General features: G+C 40.3%; 1 protein-coding gene across 2 annotated transcripts in view; it reads left to right on the top strand.

Moving 5' to 3' along the window:
• Positions 1–19,888, top strand: part of TMTC2 (transmembrane O-mannosyltransferase targeting cadherins 2) — a 459,093-nt gene that overhangs the window by 256,337 nt on the left and 182,868 nt on the right. For both annotated transcript variants that reach the window (XM_069764402.1, XM_069764403.1), the window contains exons 5-6: positions 16,233–16,318; positions 16,679–16,863. In XM_069764402.1, coding sequence (XP_069620503.1) covers positions 16,233–16,318; positions 16,679–16,863 — 271 coding nt within the window. The remainder of the gene's footprint in view (positions 1–16,232; positions 16,319–16,678; positions 16,864–19,888) is intronic.

Below are 19,888 nucleotides of genomic sequence, written 5' to 3'. Positions count from 1 at the left end.
CAGTTTAGAAAAAGTCGTAAATGAAAAATGATTCAAATGTTAGAACCAAACCCTACTGTGAGCTCTTCAGGATTTTAGGAAGTGACCTCTTATTACATTGTGTTAATGAGACACATTACTTAGTGGAGGGGTGTAGCTTGGAGTGGCTGACTGATGCTTGACAGGAGGGTGCCAACAAGTCACTTTACTGTGGTCGCGGTGACTTCACACAAGCCAAGAGCGTTTCGGATGGTCATTGGCACCTGTAAACCTATCACTGACAGCCAACAAATGAGAAATAAGGATGTTTGGCAGAAAAATAATTGTTGGGAACACTTGTCCATATATATAGGTAGATAGATAAATAGATAGATGGGTTGACAATATGTATATACCATATGGGAACTTGGCAATCTTACCATTCATCGTTTAGTCCTGTAGAATTTGTGTAAAAAGGTCTTAAATCAGCGACAATCATCTTGTTATATCGATTGGCGCTCGTTACGGGCAAAGATCTGCCGATCTAAACTTAATTCAGATGTGCGCGTTGCACATATGGGCTGTATCCATACTTCTCATGAATAAAACAGGCGGTTCACATTGCGTTAGTGCAGTCTGTTCAACGCATACGTTAAACGGACTGCGCTGACACAAGTGCCGACTTTGCACAGCGCTAGCGCAGATGGAGCATCTGCTAGCTCCATCTGCGCTAGCGGTGATGGACTCGGAAACGCTGCAGCCCGCGTCTCGGGTCCGTCACTCAATGTCGGAAACATCACTAGCGCACACCCATTGTGGGCGTGCGCTAGTGATGCGTCCGACATTGCATTCAATGGCACCGTTAACGGACTATGTTACACCGCGTTATGCCGCGGTGTAACGTAGTCCGTTAAACGGAGACACTGAACGCAATGTGAACCTATAATCCATGGTCCTGTTCACATGTCCATGTTTTTTTTACATACCGTGTGTCTGTGCAAAACTCACATGTCTGTTTATTTCACATGAAAAGGGCCAATACTAGTCTATTGGTCCATGAACAAACCTGTAAAGCACTCGGATGGCATCAGTGTATATACCATAGACAATCAGTATGTAACATTGCAAAGTATAGGAGAACCTCTGTGAAAAGCGCTAATGGTAAAAACAGACACACACTGATACAAAACACTGATCACGCGGCACCATTTTTTCACAGACGTGTGAATGAGGCCTGAGACTGTTTGGGTAGAAAGCTAGGGTAGCAAACCAAATCTAGAGCCACTTGTATGATTGCCGAGCTGCAAACCTACTGGTGAGCAGTTCAGTTTATCTCCAGTGTAGGATGAAGCATTGTATAAGTAACGAGTAGATTTTTGCACATAGAAGATAAGTGCTGTGAGCGCGTTGTAGACCCAATAAGTGTTTTCTTGCAGTCACACCAATGGTATGTGTAGCAAATGAAATCTCCCAGTAAATAGGAAATGATGCATTGTCCACTGGGGACTTGCTAATAGTGAAGCTAGACAGATTTTGGGCATTAGTGTGGGGTTCCCTTGTGTCCCCTAATTGCCAACTGAAATCTTTTCCTTGGAAAGCTTAATTTCCTATTACAGACTCCTAGTGCACCTGGGTTAACATCATTGAAAAAGGGGTTCGAGGACAACATAACTGTTTGGCACTCAGAAAAATGTTGCAAATGGGTTATTATGCCGATGCAAACCACAAAGTTATTATTTAAATTTAAGAAAAAAAAAAAGTGGTATGGGAAAGATGGCTGTATTTTCCCGGGACGCCATTATTTTTATGTACACAATAAATCTTTCTATTGTACTGTTTCAACATGCAGTATAATTCATCTTTCCGAATATAATAACCAATGCTTGTACATATACTTTACCTAAGCCTTAATTTTCTTTTTTTTATTTTTTGTATGCTTTCTGTGAAAGCTCTTTATACTCTCAACGAGATGAAGACAATTTCCGTGATGGGTCATAGATTATCCTGAATGTGTACTCATGGCAAACATCAGCTCGCGATTCATTCAGGGCTTAATTGGTTCCATACGAAAACATACACCGTTTTAAATGTTTTATGTGACCTTATACAACTCAAGATCGATACAAACAAAACATCGGTTGGCCGCCTCATGCAAAATCTACCGTACAGTTAATAGGAAATGTCTTGATTGGAGTCGTGGTAATGTCCAGGACTGTGATTACTTGTTCGTGTATTCCAGTCGTTAGTCAATGAATGTGTAGGGTTTTCTGTTCTCGGAAGATGTATACATATCTAATGCCTTCGCTAGACTAATAGCGTCCTTTAACGGCCCATGTTTATTGATTGCTCCCATGTTTAATTAGAGCCCTGATATGCAGCTTATCCTCTGCTGATGACACTACAGAAAAGCTGCAACCACGCTTCTGCCTATCGCTGACTACACATCCATCTCCTGGTTTCCCAGTCTAAAGCGCAAATTCAATATTTATAAACCGGCACCGAAAATTACACTTTTAATAAACACTCCATAAAGCTGCTAATTGGTTCTGTTGTTCATTCATGTTCTCGTAGGTATAACATGAAACACATTCCCAGATTCATTTGGCCCCTGTTTATTTTGCTATGTGGAAAGCCAAGAAGAAATTGTCATTACATAAGTATTTCAATTTAAAGGCAAATATTTAGCCCTGGCTCCCAGAGGCTTACATGGTGGTACTAATGAATTGATTCTATTTTTTTAATTTTTTTTTTCAAGCATTTGCGCAACCGTTTATAGTAGAACATACGGAAATTTTGACAGGTAACAGTAATCCACACTTGGATTCAAAAGTCTCATAAATTGTAGGATTTTTAAATCACCTTCTGAGCTGCCTGCACTTTACAAAGAAAGAAAGCTTCACACATACAGTGCATGGAATTATAACTTCCCACCTGGATGAAAGTCAGTCTCTAGATTTGTTTTGTTTTTTTCTGGATATCTAGGCAAAATTATGAACTGCCAAGATTTGTTCGAAATTGAGAAATGAAAGTGAATGCTATAGAAAAGTATCATACTTATGTGTCTACTCTACCTTTTCATACATTTGGGAATTTGGCACCGGGATTTTGTCAATTAATCTGAGAGCAATATAGTGTAGTGTATAGTGCAGAGACCCTGATTCCAATGATGCTCCCTTTACTTGACTGCTAGTTGTAGTTTTGGTAAAATCAATTTTTTCATCAGCGAGAGGTTATCTAGAAAAACCTGCTCCATGTATTCATGAGCTCTGGTTAACCCCACTCCCATGAGTGATTGACAGCTTTCTGCCTATGCAGCTTGTACACAGAAAGCTGGTGACAAATTCCCTTTAAAGACTCCAAATTTCTCCCCAAAAATAGAAATCAATACAAATCCATTGCAAGCTGTAATTCACATCCTCACTTGGGATGAGCGGACCTGTGGAACTTCTTGTTCTGCTACCAAACCGAATTTTAGTCCAAAGTTCGGTTCCGGTACCAGAACTGTACCCAAACTTCAACTAGAACCTCAACCCCCCTGAAAACAGTGGGGACTTCAACTTTGCAACTGGAAAAAAATCTCTCGACATTGTTGGAACTCCAAACATTGCAATGGACTTCCGAGAGAAAATCATGTTCGGCGTTTAGCACCGGACACTCTCTGGTACGAACACATAGGCACTTTAAGCATAGACATTTTGTGATGGTGGATTGACAATCACATTTTTTATTACCTATCTTTTAAATGCTCATCCAAGATCATATGTAAAGAAGAATGTATCTCAACATCTCTAGTCAAGAATTCATATCTGTAGACGTTAATAGCTGATACTCAGGACTAATGATCATTATAAGTTCAGTAATCAAAACTATCCTCGGCTTCAACAAAGGTTCTTTTTCGTATGGACTATGTGCTTATTTTTACATTTTGTCCATTGATTTACTAACTATTAGTAACCCTAATTCAAAACACAGAACAGAAAGCGGATAACTAGACCGTCACCCCTTTCACAGTTGGGTCAGTTGAGCTTTAACATAAGTTCCAGAATTACTTATACTGGCCCTTCAAGAAATGATCTTTGCATTGCACCTCACGTTCTCAGTGTGTAGACTGTTACCATGATGGCTCTACTTTCCACCTTGGCATGCTCAGTTGTAAGTTGATTGGTTGGTAGTCCAAGCTTTTCAACTAAGCAAGGGTGGAAAGTTCTGTGAATTTAAACTAAAATAGTGAAGATATCACTTAAGTTTTAAAGATGAGACTATTCCTTTATCACATATTCTTAGGATAGGTTTTAACTTGATGATCTGACTGCTCGGACCCCCATCAATTGTGAGAAAGGAGCCATGCGGAGCTTGGTCTAAATAGAGTGATGGCTGGGCTTACGTACCACCAATCCATTTAGCGTTTTACTCTGCTTTCCCCCTGCAGTCCTATAGAGAATGAATGGTGGTGTGCATGCCCTACCATCGCTCCAACCATCACTTCATTCAGATGGGGCTCTGCAGAGCTTAATTCTCAGGATCGGTGAGAGTCCCAGCAGTTGGACCCCCACTAAATCAGCATATTATCTTCCGATGGGCACACAAACAAATATTTGCTTTTGCACTTTTCTCCAAGAAACTCTAAGCTGGATAGGTGGTAACCTCTGAAGATAGGTTAACTCTTAAAATTTCTTCTCACTTTTTTTACACATAGGGGGACCAGACATAAGGTACTTTAGAAAAAAAATAACGTGTTGTAAAATTTTTTTTTATAGAGTCTTTATTTTTTTTTATTTTTCAAAAGGGCGATAACAATATAATGTGCACCCTATACTAAGTATTAGCATTCATTTTATAAAGACGAAACAACGGAAGAACTTGGGATAAGAAAGGGGTAGGAGAAGGAAGGGGTTTTAATTATGTTTTATGGGAATTAAAGGAGGAAGGGGACCACTGTCAAAAACATGGATGGATCCTTCAACTCTTTTGAAAACAGGATATTGTAGAGAACCATTATCCATATGTTCTCTTCCATCGTAGTTGTAGCTCTTATCCATCGTAAAGAAAAAAATATTTGAAAAGGATTCCACTTCTCTTCATCTGAGATTTCCTTATTCCCTCACTTAACAGCAATCTCTGTTTTCCTCCCTCCTTACTCGTGTATAACAATTTATTAAGGCAAATGGCGTAACATAAAACTGGCACTTGTGTCTTCCAGCTGGTTAGTAAATAGGACAAGCTTTATACTAATCCCCTGGCTAGAGACTGGAGTCAAGGAGGGCCTTTGTAAATGGATCCATGCCAAGGTGCAGACTATGTTCCCCCGCAGCTGTCCCTGAAGGTATACAGCTTGTTTTGACCCGTTTTGGGTCAGGAAACATTTTAATAACCTGCCTTCTAGGTGCCTCCTGTATTATCTTCATTTCGTTTAGTTCTGCATTTATTTTTTTGCCTCATGGGAAGTTGGCTTTGATTAAAGTGATAGCGGCACTAAATATCTAGCACATCTTCTGCTAACATGAATAGATTTGGTGAAATTATGCAATTCCTACCTGTGTCTATGAAGTCTCATGTGGTTATCAACACTGTTACGGCAGCTTCTCCATCTGCACAAATTTCTGAATTCTTCTTATCTTGATATCCATTTAGATGCCGACAGATGGTGTCAGATACAATGTGAACAAGAATCGATAGCACATGTTTATTCATAAAACCAGCCCTGAGCCTGAATGTATATGTTAATTTATAGAAGAAATCATTATTATTTTACTCTTTCTCTTTAAAAAAAAGCAGGAACATTTAAATGTAGACTTTTTCTTAAGTCCACTCTTGAGCTTTGTAATGGTCAAGTGAATAGTTTCTCTCCAGTCTGAAAACTGAAAGGGCTTACAGTTCTGATTTCTACGAAAGTTAGCCCCTGTCTGTAAGGAGTGTTGTCTTACTTCTTCTGCCCCATGGAGTACTACTTGCTATCTAGTTTAGAGAACTGTCCACGTTTATTAGTTTTGCAGGAACTGTGTGAAGGGCACAACAAACACAATCTGTAGGCAAGGTCACCAATGTTGGATCGGTGAGGACATGAATCCTGGCAGTCTGATAGATCAGTGGATTGAAAGAGCCACGTCACATCAAAAATAGCACAGCTCTGTATATTGTATAGTGGTCATGAATGATACTGCTGCTCTCTCCTATTTAATGTATTAATAGCAAAATATAACATCACCGTACACAGGTTGCCTGAACAATATTTAGAAACATTTAGTTTCTTGCAGAAGATTTTAATGAATTGCATAAAATGCATCTCCCTACTAAATCATTTCCTTAATAGTGTTTGACAGCCCATTGGAGCTAACTTCAGAAATCTTTGTCAAAATCCAGATCCCCCAATAATCATGCAGTAGATATGGCTTGTTCCCAAAAATAATAGCAGCATGAATTTGTTAATATTATTATTATTATTATACATTTTTATAGCGTCATTTATTCCATGGAGCTTTACATGTAAAAGGGGCAAATATAGACAAGTACAATAAACATGAGTAAACAAGGCACACACAAGTACAGGAGGAGATAGGACCCTGCCCGCGAGGGCTCACAGTCTACAGGGAATGGGTGAGGATACACTAGGAGAGGGTAGAGTTGGTCATGCGGCTGTTCAGCAGACAGAGGATCGCTGCAGGTTGTAGGCTTGTCGGAAGAGGTGGGTCTTCAGGTTCCTTTTGAAGTTTTCCATGGTAGGCGAGAGCCTGATGTGTTGGGGTAGAGTGTTACAGGGTATAGGGGAATCACGGTAGAAGTCTTGTATGCGGTTGTGGGAGGAAGAGATGAGAGAGGAATAGACAAGGAGATCATGAGAGGATCGAATGTTGCATGTAGGTAGGTACCGGGAGACCATGCCACAGATGTATGGAGGAGACAGGTTGTGAATGGCTTTGTATGTCATTGTTAGTGTTTTGAGCTGTAGCCTCTGGGCAATAGAAAGCCAATGAAGGGCCTAGCAGATAGTAGGGGCAGCAGAGTTTAGGATGGATTGGAGTTGTGCTAGAGGGGAGGCCGGAGAGAAAGAGGCTGTAGTAGTCACAATCTGTATCTGTCCCAGAGATTACATATCCATGCCCACTTCACCTACAAAGCACCATCCTGAGACTCCTGTAGTTTCTCAAATGGATAAATTGCTGCCCACATTTTCTCCTTCTTAATATCAGTGCATCTGTGCAATCTGTCAATAAGTGTCAGGCATAATTACAGCCACCACTTACAGTGTACTGAGCAGTGATGTGAGTGGTGACTGAACTCACTCTTTGCACACCCCCATGATGAAAAGCCCGGGGCTCCAGGAGGACATAAGTTAATTTTCTGTAAGTAACCTCACTTTCTGAAATGGTGTCCAAGAAGCATTATAATGCTATTTATTTGCAGATAAACCCTATAATAGAAGATAGAGTTTATAGGGTGACAAGGCAAACAGGATCATGGGGTGCATTAAAAGAGGTCTGGATACACATGATGAGAGCATTATACTGCCTCTGTACAAATCCCTAGTTAGACCGCACATGGAGTACTGTGTCCAGTTTTGGGCACCGGTGCTCAGGAAGGATATAATGGAACTAGAGAGAGTACAAAGGAGGGCAACAAAATTAATAAAGGGGATGGGAGAACTACAATACCCAGATAGATTAGCGAAATTAGGATTATTTAGTCTAGAAAAAAGACGACTGAGGGGCGATCTAATAACCATGTATAAGTATATAAGGGGACAATACAAATATCTCGCTGAGGATCTGTTTATACCAAGGAAGGTGACGGGCACAAGGGGGCATTCTTTGCGTCTGGAGGAGAGAAGGTTTTTCCACCAACATAGAAGAGGATTCTTTACTGTTAGGGCAGTGAGAATCTGGAATTGCTTGCCTGAGGAGGTGGTGATGGCGAACTCAGTCGAGGGGTTCAAGAGAGGCCTGGATGTCTTCCTGGAGCAGAACAATATTGTATCATACAATTAGGTTCTGTAGAAGGACGTAGATCTGGGGATTTATTATGATGGAATATAGGCTGAACTGGATGGACAAATGTCTTTTTTCGGCCTTACTAACTATGTTACTATGTTACTATGTAAGTTCCCTTGAATTTTTGACCACTGCATGACCAGCTCTATCCTCACCTACTGTATTCTCACCCATCCCTTGTAGATTGTGAGTCCTCGCGGGCAGAGTCCTCTCTCCTCCTGTACCAGTTATCACTTGTATTGTTTAAGATTATTTTACTTTTTATTATGTATACCCCTCCTTACATATAAAGCGCCATGGAATAAATAATAATAATAATAAAATGACTACGTTTACAATGCTTTAATAATCTTTGTGCCTGCAAAACCCTCTAAATGGGTTGTCTAGTGAAACATTTATGACATGTCAATAGGATATGTTATAAATGTCTGATAAATGCAGAATAGAAATCCTCCATTTCGCATTGAGTTCAACCACTAGAGAGTGGAGAAGTGACTGTGCATGCATGGGAGTTGTGTATTCAGAAATGAATGAAGAGAGTAGGTGCATGGATCACTACCTCTCCACTTACTGCTTGTAGGACATCGGACAGAATTGAGGATTGGAAGCTCTGGGCATAAATGCAGGTCCCAGAGATGGGACATACACATACCAGTCATTTATGACATGTCCTACCGATATGCTGTAATTGTCTCTAGTGAGATAACCCTTTTAATTTAGTGCACCCTAGCAACTTCCCTCACTGATGACTTTAGATAAGTAACGTGTCCAAATGTTAGGAATAAAGTATCCTTAGCAACCTTTCTTTATGCATGTGAAATACTTTACAAAATGAGGTGGTTGATAGACCATTCTTTTCTGGAAGGGGTTTGAGACCGTCTTCACACTGTTGCTGGGTTTTCTGACCCGAGGTAACTGCTTCATAGGTGTATATGAAGCATTTAGCCCAGTGCTGGGACTCAGCAGTTGGGCCTGGTCTCCCAATGTAAGAACGGTTTGTGCTTCACAAAAGGTTGAAACTGACTCTGCAATAATTTTTCAGTTGGCCTACATTGGGAATAAGCAGTCCTATGAACATATGTTCCCCAGTGGGCTTTTCTGCATGCTACTATAATAATAATAATAATTTTTATTTATATAGCGCCAACATATTCCGCAGCGCTTTACAAATTATAGAGGGGACTTGTACAGACAATAGACATTACAGCATAACAGAAATACAGTTCAAAACAGATACCAGGAGGAATGAGGGCCCTGCTCGCAAGCTTACAAACTATGAGGAAAAGGGGAGACACGAGAGGTGGATGGTAACAATTGCTTTAGTTGTTCGGACCGGCCATAGTGTAAGGCTCGGGTGTTCATGTAAAGCTGCATGAACCAGTTAACTGCCTAAGTATGTTGCAGTACAGACACAGTGGGCTATTAACTGCATAAAGTGAATGAGAACATGATGCGAGGAACCTGATAGTTTTTTTTTTTTTATAAATAGGCCACACAGGGATAGTTAGGTTAATGCATTGAGGCGGTAGGCCAGTCTGAACAAATGAGTTTTTAGGGTACGCTTAAAACTGTGGGGATTGGGGATTAATCGTATTAACCTAGGTAGTGCATTCCAAAGAATCGGCGCAGCGCGTGTAAAGTCTTGGAGACGGGAGTGGGAGGTTCTGATTATTGAGGATGCTAACCTGAGGTCATTAGCGGAGCGGAGGGCACGGGTAGGGTGGTAGACTGATACCAGGGAGGAGATGTAGGGTGGTGCTGAGCCATGGAGTGCTTTGTGGATGAGGGTAGTAGTTTTGTACTGGATTCTGGAGTGGATGGGTAGCCAGTGTAATGACTGGCACAAGGTAGAGGCATCGGTGTAACGGTTGGTGAGGAATATGATCCTGGCAGCAGCATTCAGGACAGATTGGAGCGGGGAAAGTTTGGTAAGAGGGAGGCCGATTAGTAGAGAGTTACAATAGTCCAGACGAGAATGAATAAGTGAAACAGTAATGCTACTCCCTGTGTACAAGGTGAGCGATCACAGTAAGGCCGGTGTCACACTTGTGAGTGCAATACCAGAAACTCTTGCATCAATGCCCAGCACTGCCTCCAGCACTCAGGACCGGATCATGCAGCTGCATGTATTTCTATGTAGCCCCACACGCCGGTCCCGAGTGCCGGTGGCAGTGACGGGTATTGATGCGAGAGAATCGCGAGGATTTCTCACATTGCACTCGCAAGTGTGACAGTGGCCTACAAGCTAAGTTTTCTTCACGATGTCTGTTACAACTTCCCTCTCCTTGAAATTCAAAACAAAGGAAGAAAAACTTTTCATCTCATGCTTTTGGTCTCAATTTATTCCATTGCTTTAGTCAAACCAGAGTTAAAGTCATGATATTTATCATATGTCCTTTGTAGCTTAATTTTTTTTCAAAGTAACCATATGAGGTTTTTTTTGTGAGACAAGTAGTTTTAAATTCCACCATTCAAAAGGGGACCTGTCACTATGAAAGAGCAGCATGCACCATGTTATCGATTGGGGGAGATGAGCAGATTGATATATAGTTTTGTGAGAAAAGATTCAGTATATCCTGTGATTTATTCATCTAAACTTGTTTTTTTTTCTGGGGTTTTGGGTCCAGTGGGCGATCTTATAAGTAAGTGACAGCTTTTTTGTGTGTTTACATGTATAGACAGCTGTCCGTCACGGACAGGACTGCCCAGTGGGCCTGAAAGAGCAGAAATTTTAGGCTGCGGTCACACTATCAGTATTTGGTCAGTATTTTACCTCAGAATTTATAAGCCAAAGCCAGGAGCGGAACAATCACAGGAAAAGTATAATAGAAACATATGCACAACTTCTGTATTTATCACCCACTCCTGGTTTTGGCTTACAAATACTGAGGTAAAATACTGACCAAATACTGATCGTGTGACCGAAGCCTTAATTATGAAATCACAGGATCTACTGAATCTGTTCTCACAATCTACTATTTAATTGTCTAAAGGGTACTTCCGTCTGTCTGTCTTTCTGTCTGTCTGTAACGGAAGTCCCGCTTCGCTGATTGGTCAATCAGAGACGGGAACAGTCCGGCCGAGAATTAGTCCCTCCCTACTTCCATCCAGTCAGCGCTCACACAGGGTTAATGGCAGTAAATACCAATTTATTGTAGTAGTAAAAACCAATTTTTTACTATTGATGCTGCCTATGCAGCATCAATAGTAAAAAGATCTAATGTTAAAAATAATTAAAAAAAACCGAAACCTGCTATTCTCACCTTCCGTCATCTGCCGATGCGCTCGCGCCTGCCGCCAGCTTCCATCCCCAGAGATGCATTGTGAAATTACCCAGAAGACATCTGGGTAATTTCGCAATGCATCTTTGGGAACGGAAGATGACGGCAGCCGCTCGCGCATCGGGACAGCTTCACTGGATGACGGAGGGTGAGTATATAGCTATCTTTTATTTTAATAATTTTTTTTAACAGGGATATGGTGCCCACACTGCTATATACTACGTGGGCAGTGTTATATACTGCATGGGCTGTGTTATATACTACGTGAGCTGTGCTGTATATTGTGTGGACTGTGTTATATACTGTGTGGCTGCTATATACTGCGTGGCCAGTGTTATATACTTCATGGGCTGTGTTATATAGTGCGTGGGCTGTGCTATATACTACGTGGGCTGTGTTATATACTACGTTGGCAGTGTTATATACTACATGGGCAGTGTTATATACTGCGTGGCCACTGTTATATACTGTGTGGCCTGTGTTATATACTGCGGGGGCTGTGTTGTATACTGCGGGGGCTGTGTTGTATACTGCGGGGGCTGTGTTATATACTGCGGGGGCTGTGTTATATACTGCATGGGCTGTGTTGTATACTGCGTGGGTTGTGCTATATACTACGCGGGCAGTGTTATATACTACGTGGGCAGTGTTATATACTGCGTGGCCACTGTTATATACTGTGTGGCCTGTGTTATGTATTGCGTGGCCTGTGTTATATGCTGCGTGGGCTGTGTTATATACTGTGTGGGCTGTGTTATATACTGTGTGGGCTGTGTTATATACTGTGTGGGCTGTGTTATATACTGTGTGGGCTGTGTTATATACTTTGTGGGCTGTGTTATATACTGTGTGGGCTGTGTTATATACTGCGTGGATTGTGTTATATACTGCATATCTGCTATATACTACATGGCTCCTATACACTACGTGGCCTGTGCTATATACTGTACTATGTGGCTGCTATATACATACATACATTCATACATATTCTAGAATACCCGATGCGTTAGAATCGGGCCACCATCTAGTACTATATATCAATCTGCTCAGCTCCCCCAGCTCTATAACATACTGCATTTTCATGGAGACAAGTTCTCTTTAATTTACGTACTGAAAGCAGGAAAGAACATACTTGTGGGGTGAAATGTTGTTGTTTTTATGGTGGTCAATATACAGGGAAATACATTTAGTAACTGTATTCTGAAAGTCAGTGTGATTACGGCGGTACCAAATTATTTTTGTTTTTTCTTTTACTGCTTTTAACACATACCGGTAAATTAAATCTAAATTGATTTAAATTTTTTAAGTCACCATATTTTTTTCTTTGAACTGTGAGAGTATTGTGTTTTTTGGGGTGGCTAAGCAGTAGTTTTTCATTGGCATTGTTTTGACATACAAGTGATCTTTTATTCTATTTTTTCGTGGCAGCAAGGTGACTGAAAAAGGGTAATTCTGTCTTCTATTTTTCTTTCTTTCAAAAGGGCATTATAATTTGTCATTATGGACTTTTACATTTTAAACCAAATGTTTTTTTTTGTTTTTTTAAAGAGTGGTAAAAAGGGGTTATTTAAAATTTGATATATTTGGGCTCTTTTTTTCAATTTAAAAACTAAGGCAATTAATATAAGCTGTGATTTTTTTATTTATTATTTAATGTACGGTATATATTTATGTATCCCTTTGGTTGCTTGTACACTGCATTTCTCGAGTGTGGCACTGTATTGGAAATGTAGTGATTTACTGCATAATCGTTCCTGTTACATACAGGTGCCCGCTTCATACACCTGGACCCAAATCCTTTCTATAACTTACTTTATACTAATTCTGAGCTACATGCACTCTTCAAAATTAATTCCCAAAATTACAATAATATTTTTCTTTTTTCTTTTTGCAATTGTATTCTGCAAATGGTCAAACGACCGTCATCATCTGAGCTCCCACATTGTACTGCTCTATGGTAGCAGGAATGGAAAAGAAATTAAAATTAGGTTCCAGTCAGAATATAATAAAATACTTGATATGTTAGAAAGTAATGCACGGATGCAGACAGATGTATTTATATAATATACAGTATGCATAGAAGATAGGCGTAGATGAGATTAGTCCTTGCCAAAAACTGCAGCTATATGTTCTGTAAAACGCGTGAGCGTTTCTGAGAAATGTATACCTACCTGTGCTTTGGGCAGCATGAATCAATTACCAAGTTCTCTGTAAAGGGAATCTGACAGAAGGTTTTTGCTATTCATTCTGAGAACATCATAAGATAGGGCAAAAGAGCCTGATTCCAGGGATGTGTCACTTATTAGGCTGTGTTGTAATTTCAACACAATCACTATTTTATTAGCAGGAGTTTAGCACTGCCGGACTACAGCTCTCGTGCCAGGCAGTCAGGCTAATCTGTGTAACCGCGCTCCCCCACCGATTGGCGGTCTTTTCACAGTGTATACAAGAAGCTGCCAGTCAGTGGTGTGTGCGGGGATATATACAGCCCATAAGTCTTCGCTCTGCTACATTGACATCAGACAAACAAGGATTCTATCAAAACTACAACAAGCAGCCCAGTAAATGACACATCTCTGGAATCAAGGTCTTTGCCACTGCTTTATACTGCTCTCAGGTTATAGAACAATAGCTGCTGACAGATTTCCTTTCATTAGTTTCAAACATAAGGGTCTGTCATTAAATATAGGTTTATTATGTGGAGAAAAAAAAGCGTAGTAACGTATGAAAAGGTTTGTGGGATGTTTTATTTCAAGTCATACAGTGTTTCGTTGCTGACGAGATAGAAATCTGCTTTTGCCTTGTTCTGCTGCGTAAAATGAACATCCCAATGAGACCTGATTCAGGCGGGATTACAGAAAAATTCCAAGATAAACAGATCTAATGACAGCCTGCTGTAGATCATGTTGTCGGTGCTAGTCTTTTCAGCCAGCATAGTAGAAGCAATACAATCCTGAGAATGTAGACACAACTACACTATATACTATGGCTTGCGCTCTCTTTAAAGATATATTTTTTCCTTTTTTTTATGTATGTGTAACTGTAATGCCAAAACAATTAAATTTTCTTTGGTCAGGTCGTAATTCAATAGAATGCATGTGGATTACATTAGGAAATATTTCATAAGCTCTCTCTTATTATGTGGTATAAAACTGTATGGAGTCTGAGCCCACACAAAAAAAACAGGAATGCGCTTTATCGATGGCAAAAGTTTATAGAAAGAGATGTCTAACAATAAAGCAAAGCTCAATTGTTTGTTATAACCTTTTCAATAATAGAAATGAAAAATCCACATGGCGAGAATTTATTACTGCATTTTGTTACACGGTGAAGTGTATTTTATGCTGTGGTTAGCTGGTACCTCTTGCCTAATTTTCAGGGGGACGTGAAATTCAAAATAGTTAAATCCTGAAATCAAGGAAAATGTTGTTATTCATGTTAAGCTGTATAACAGGGGTGGGGAACCTCAGGGCCATTTACGGCCCTCGATGACGTTTTATCAGGCCCCCGAGCAGATTCTCACATTCTTGGGCAGGGAGGTGTAGTTTGATTACAACCTGCTCATTGATTTCTTCTTGCTCTGTTACCACACACATGCAGTGTCTACTACTGAACATTGAAGGGCATGCAATGAAAGATCACATCCTGATACCAGCGCCAGAGTCAGGATGCACCTTGTGGGTGGAGTTTGTACGGCCCCCGAAGGATGGTAGAAATATCCAAATGGCAGAAAAAAGATTCCCCACCCCTGCCGTATAAGCTCAAACTATCTTTTACATTTATTTTTTCATCCTGTATTTCAGCTCAGTAGAGTGTGCTTCACACCTTTACATTTACATTCACACAATCCTTCACACAGTTAAGAAATCCACACGCATACATTGCCAGTTACCTAATGAATCCTTTACTATACAATTTGTGCAAATTGAAAGATAATAAATGAGAAAAAAATAAGTATAAATGGTCGGTTGGTAGTGAAAGATGAACAATGAAAGAGTTTCTTATTTTCACAACTCTTAAATATTTAGTGCCTCGTCACCAATGTACCTTAACTCCTGCATTATTTAAGGGTTATTCTTATGTTTGTTAATGGGTACAATTGCAAAGTGCTGGTAAAAACAAGTAACTTTCCGATACTTCTTGGAATGTACCTGTTAAAATTCTTCTCTGTTCTTGCTTAATTGTTTTCAGTTGTATTGTTTGCTACCAAGAAGCTGGCCACCACTACACTCTAGGAGTGGAAGCTTAGCATGTGCAGTGTTTACATGCTCTTTCTATAGAGTTTGTAAATGCTGCACTGAAACTGGCTGGAATGGATTTGAAGCTCCTGTTCCCGCCCGCTTCAGTGTAACTGTGCTCCTCCAATTCTTCGGAGGTACAACATCTGTCTCACGTATCAGCATTGGGGGAGTGCAAAGTTCAGCCCACTGGTGTGATAATGTCGCTGGTCAGTGAAATAGGAGCACTCCTTTCAGAAAGCGGGAAGCTTGTGGAGCGCTGCGCTTCTGCCGAACATGAGACACCCCCTTTTATTATGTGTTTTCTCTGACCCTTGTCATTACTGGTTACAAACCTTCCAAGCCGCGACACCGAAAAATCCATTTAAAATAAATCAACCTATCAGTATCCACATAATCATGAATAAGGATTTAAGTCGACACATCATTAGATTTGGACACAAGCCTGCAAATGAGATCGAGTTCACATTTGCATTAGGAATTCAGCTTTTCTCTTCTGTACTAGTAACAAAAAATGAAATTCATACTGTGACTAATTCATGAGATGAAGGACATTAATGGTGCTTGACAGACCCCATTGACTTGTAATAGTGTCCATCGAGTTCTGTCATGGTGTCCTTCATAAATTAAGTTGTAGTGTCTATGGTTGAATTTAATCATGACTTGATCATGATGATAGAAATGCAAATTCTGCGTTTCTAACCCTATTCATCTACGTATGGTGCATACTTTGAAATAATTAAACTAAAATCCCTCTGTATTTCTCACAGAGGCTTATTGCTCCAGGAAAACAGCAAGTTTGCAGAGGCTCTTCACTACTACAAGTTAGCAATTGGTAGCAGGCCTACACTGGCATGTGAGTAATGAATTTACATTTTATCTTCCCTGGTCACATCTGTATATCATTATCATTTCAGTCTTTTTTTGAAATAAGATGAAGGGCTAAAACCTCACCACAAAACCATCATCACAACTGGCATCCTAATTGGCAGTGTGTGGAGAGATGAAAGCTTTTAAAAAGCATGTAGGCCGAACTACTGATCACCCATGGTGGTCCCTCAATTTATGAAATAAAATCATTGGCAGGGCAGTCAACAATTAAATTTAAGCCCAGTAGTGTACCACTGGAATATTCAGTTTTGTGTTTTGTGTTTTTTTTTAAATCTTTGCCAGTTTATATACATATTCTAATATTTTCTTCTAATTAATTTTGTAGCGGCATACTTGAATACAGGTATAATTCTTATGAATCAGGGAAGAACGGAAGAAGCCAGAAGGACTTTCTTGAAATGCTCAGAAATCCCAGATGAAAACTTAAAAGATCCAAATGCTCATAAGAGTTCAGTGACCAGTTGCCTTTATAATCTGGGGAAGTTGTACCATGAACAAGGACAGTATGAGGTGAGTTTCTACGGACTTTTTTTTAGTCAAATCCATTTACACCATAAATTATTTGCCCACCCCCTATAAAATGGTTAATTGCAAATGAAAGCAATTCATGGACACCAGTGCCATTTTTAAAGTTTTGCACACAAAAAGATCCATGGGGAGTAGCTTAAGCTGTGTATTTTTGCATATAACTAACTCCCTCCTTTGACTTGAGAATTAAGAGTCTGGTGGGCCCCTTACAAGTCTCCGTCAGTAGCCCCAAGGTCAGACCCAGGAGGTGCAACCAGAATCGCAGTTGTGTCCAAACATCAGCCGTTCTTTTTCCATTTCCTAATCTTTACCTTATTCCGTTTTATTCTTACAGCTGTTTTTGCCTTTGTGTCTATTTTAATACATTTTTGTAACATTTGTAAATTTTGCATTTCGGTAAATGTTTGATTAGTGTAAGCGAAGAGGGGGCTCCCAAGTCCCCTGCCATCCAGCATGTGCACTGTGGATCCACTTAAAGGGAACCTGTCACCCCCCCCCCCCCAGGCGTTTGAAACTAAAAGCGCCACCTTGTGCAGCAGTAATGCTGCATTCTGACAAGGTGGCTCTTTTAGTTATTGGTGCTGTAACTGCCGAAATACTCCGTTTTGTATTTTGTCCTAAATACCTTTCTTCAGTCCAGGAGGCAGGCCTTCCCCCCCCCCCCTGCTGCAGATGCCACACAGCCGTCACTCAAATCTTCCTGGCGCCGGCTCCTCAGCGCTGTTTTGAAATCAGCCGGCGCCTGCGCTCTTTTGCCATGCCTTGGGCATGCGCAGTGAGCGCTGCCCGTCCTCTGTCCTCATTTGCAGTCTAGCTGACTGCGCCTGTGCGGCCGCCCTGCCTGTGAATCCCAGCCCCGCAGTGTCTTCTGATTTATTTATACTAGGACGGGCAGCGCTCACTGCGCATGCCCAAGGCATGACAAAAGAGCGCAGGCGCCAGCTGATTTCAAAACAGCGGTGAGGAGGCGGCGGCCCAGCGCCAAAAAGACTTGAGTGACGGCTGTGTGGCATCTGCACCAGGGGGAAAAGGCCTGCCTCCAGGACTGAGGAAAGGTATTTAGGACAAATTACAAAATGGGTTATTTCTGCAGTTACTGGACCAATAACTAAAAGAGCCACCATTACTGCTGCACAAGGTGGCTCGTTTAGTTTCCAACGCCTGTGGGGGGTGACAGGTTCCCTTTAAGATTGAGAAAGCGTGTACACTGCAGATTATAAATAGGGTTAGCACATAGGAGACATTAGATTTTTATTCACACCTTAAATATCTAATTCATATTTACATAATGTTAGTGTAATTAGAAGTGAAAATGATCCAAATCTTGTAGTTTTTAGACTAGGGATTTAATTAAAATATTTGCAAATTTAATCAGTGAAAGCTCCAATTACCTCAATCAGAGTAAGTGAATAAATTAGCTCTAATGAAAAAACATACAATTAAATAGTGTTTCCTGCTTTACATTTTTTATACTGTATTTTTATACCGATGTTTAACAATTTGACAATTTTTTTTTTTAAATTCGTTTATTAAACCACAACAACAAAAACAATTGGACATACATAGTTTACATGTATCCAGGTCAGCACAAATACACTCATCATAATAGTCATAAAGAACACAGTAAAAATATATAATGAATTTGCATTAATGTATGTCTCAATACATAGACCGGGTCATATAAATTCAGGAAATTATAGTATGCCTACAGTACTTAAAACCTTAAAACTATTTTACTGCCAAAACAATCCCCATCTCATTTATAAAGTAATACTGAGGAACAGCGTGAACCATGCATATTTTACCTTAAGCTCTATCACATTGGAACTAGACCATCAACCACGTGATGACACAGTACGGTACGACGAGTTCCATACATCCCAGATTTTATTAAATTTCTCTAAACAGCCCCTATTCTGGTATAAAGTACGTTCGTATGGTATGATTGAATTTACCAGCTCAATCCATGCCCCGAGAGATGGATGCGCGTTGCCCATCCAACGCAAGACTATTAGTTTCCTTGCCAAGAAAAGTGTCTCTCTCAAGAAAATTTGAACATGGTGTTCCCACGTCTCTTCCTCTAGTACCCCAAATAGACAGACTAATGGATTCAGAGGAATGGGAATATGTACAAGAGAAGTCAACAATGACGTTACCTCGTTTCAAAAAGATAGGATAACTGGACATCCCCATATCATGCGTGTAAAGTCTGCCCCTCCTGTGTGGCATCTAAGGCATTCTGAAGATTGAAACCACCCAATTTTGAATAGTCGTAACGGGGTTAAATATGATTGATGTATTATATACATTTGTATCATTTTATTGTTATCTGAGGGGGATACTTTAGTTGGGGACTCAAGAACCATCTTCCAGTCCTCATCGTGAAGATCAGGTACCAGGAGTTTCCACTTTTCTCTAACTGGTAGTAGAGCAGAATCCGCGCCCACGGATAACAGATATGTGTATAGTGCAGAGATAAGACCACGGGGTCCCTGTGATTTAAGGATCCCTATCAGTGGGAGGGATGATATTATTTGTGTCGTATTTATGCTACGCATATGTGATTGAATCGCTGATCTGAGTTGCAAATGGCGAAAGAACTGAGGCCGTGGGATATCATATTTAAATTTGACAAATTTTATACGTCATTTTATTCATTTTCTACAAGGTATACAATTTACAATATATATATTACAAGATACTTTAACTCCTCTTAATGGCCAGCAATAATTTTCGTAAAGTGTTAACCTGTCACTATACCTTTTAGGATCTCTGCATAATTGTCCCTTGAATACTTCTTATGAAATATCTACAAGACGGGTAGTACAGAGAAATGGCTGCGTACGGTGTATAGTTAGTGCAATAGTGATGTTTTGGGATGGTCCCGTGAGTAGAAATGTAGAGAAAACTCCTCTAAATAGTCAATCTATCAGAATTAACCAAGTCCCTGAGATGTTATTCCGCTATTATGGTTAGGGTTATGAATTACCAAGCACTTCATGGATCT

The sequence above is a fragment of the Ranitomeya imitator genome, chromosome 4 (genome assembly GCF_032444005.1).
Source record: "Ranitomeya imitator isolate aRanImi1 chromosome 4, aRanImi1.pri, whole genome shotgun sequence".
NCBI classification, from domain to species: domain Eukaryota; kingdom Metazoa; phylum Chordata; class Amphibia; order Anura; family Dendrobatidae; genus Ranitomeya; species Ranitomeya imitator.
This window is presented reverse-complemented; position numbering and strand designations above follow the sequence as displayed.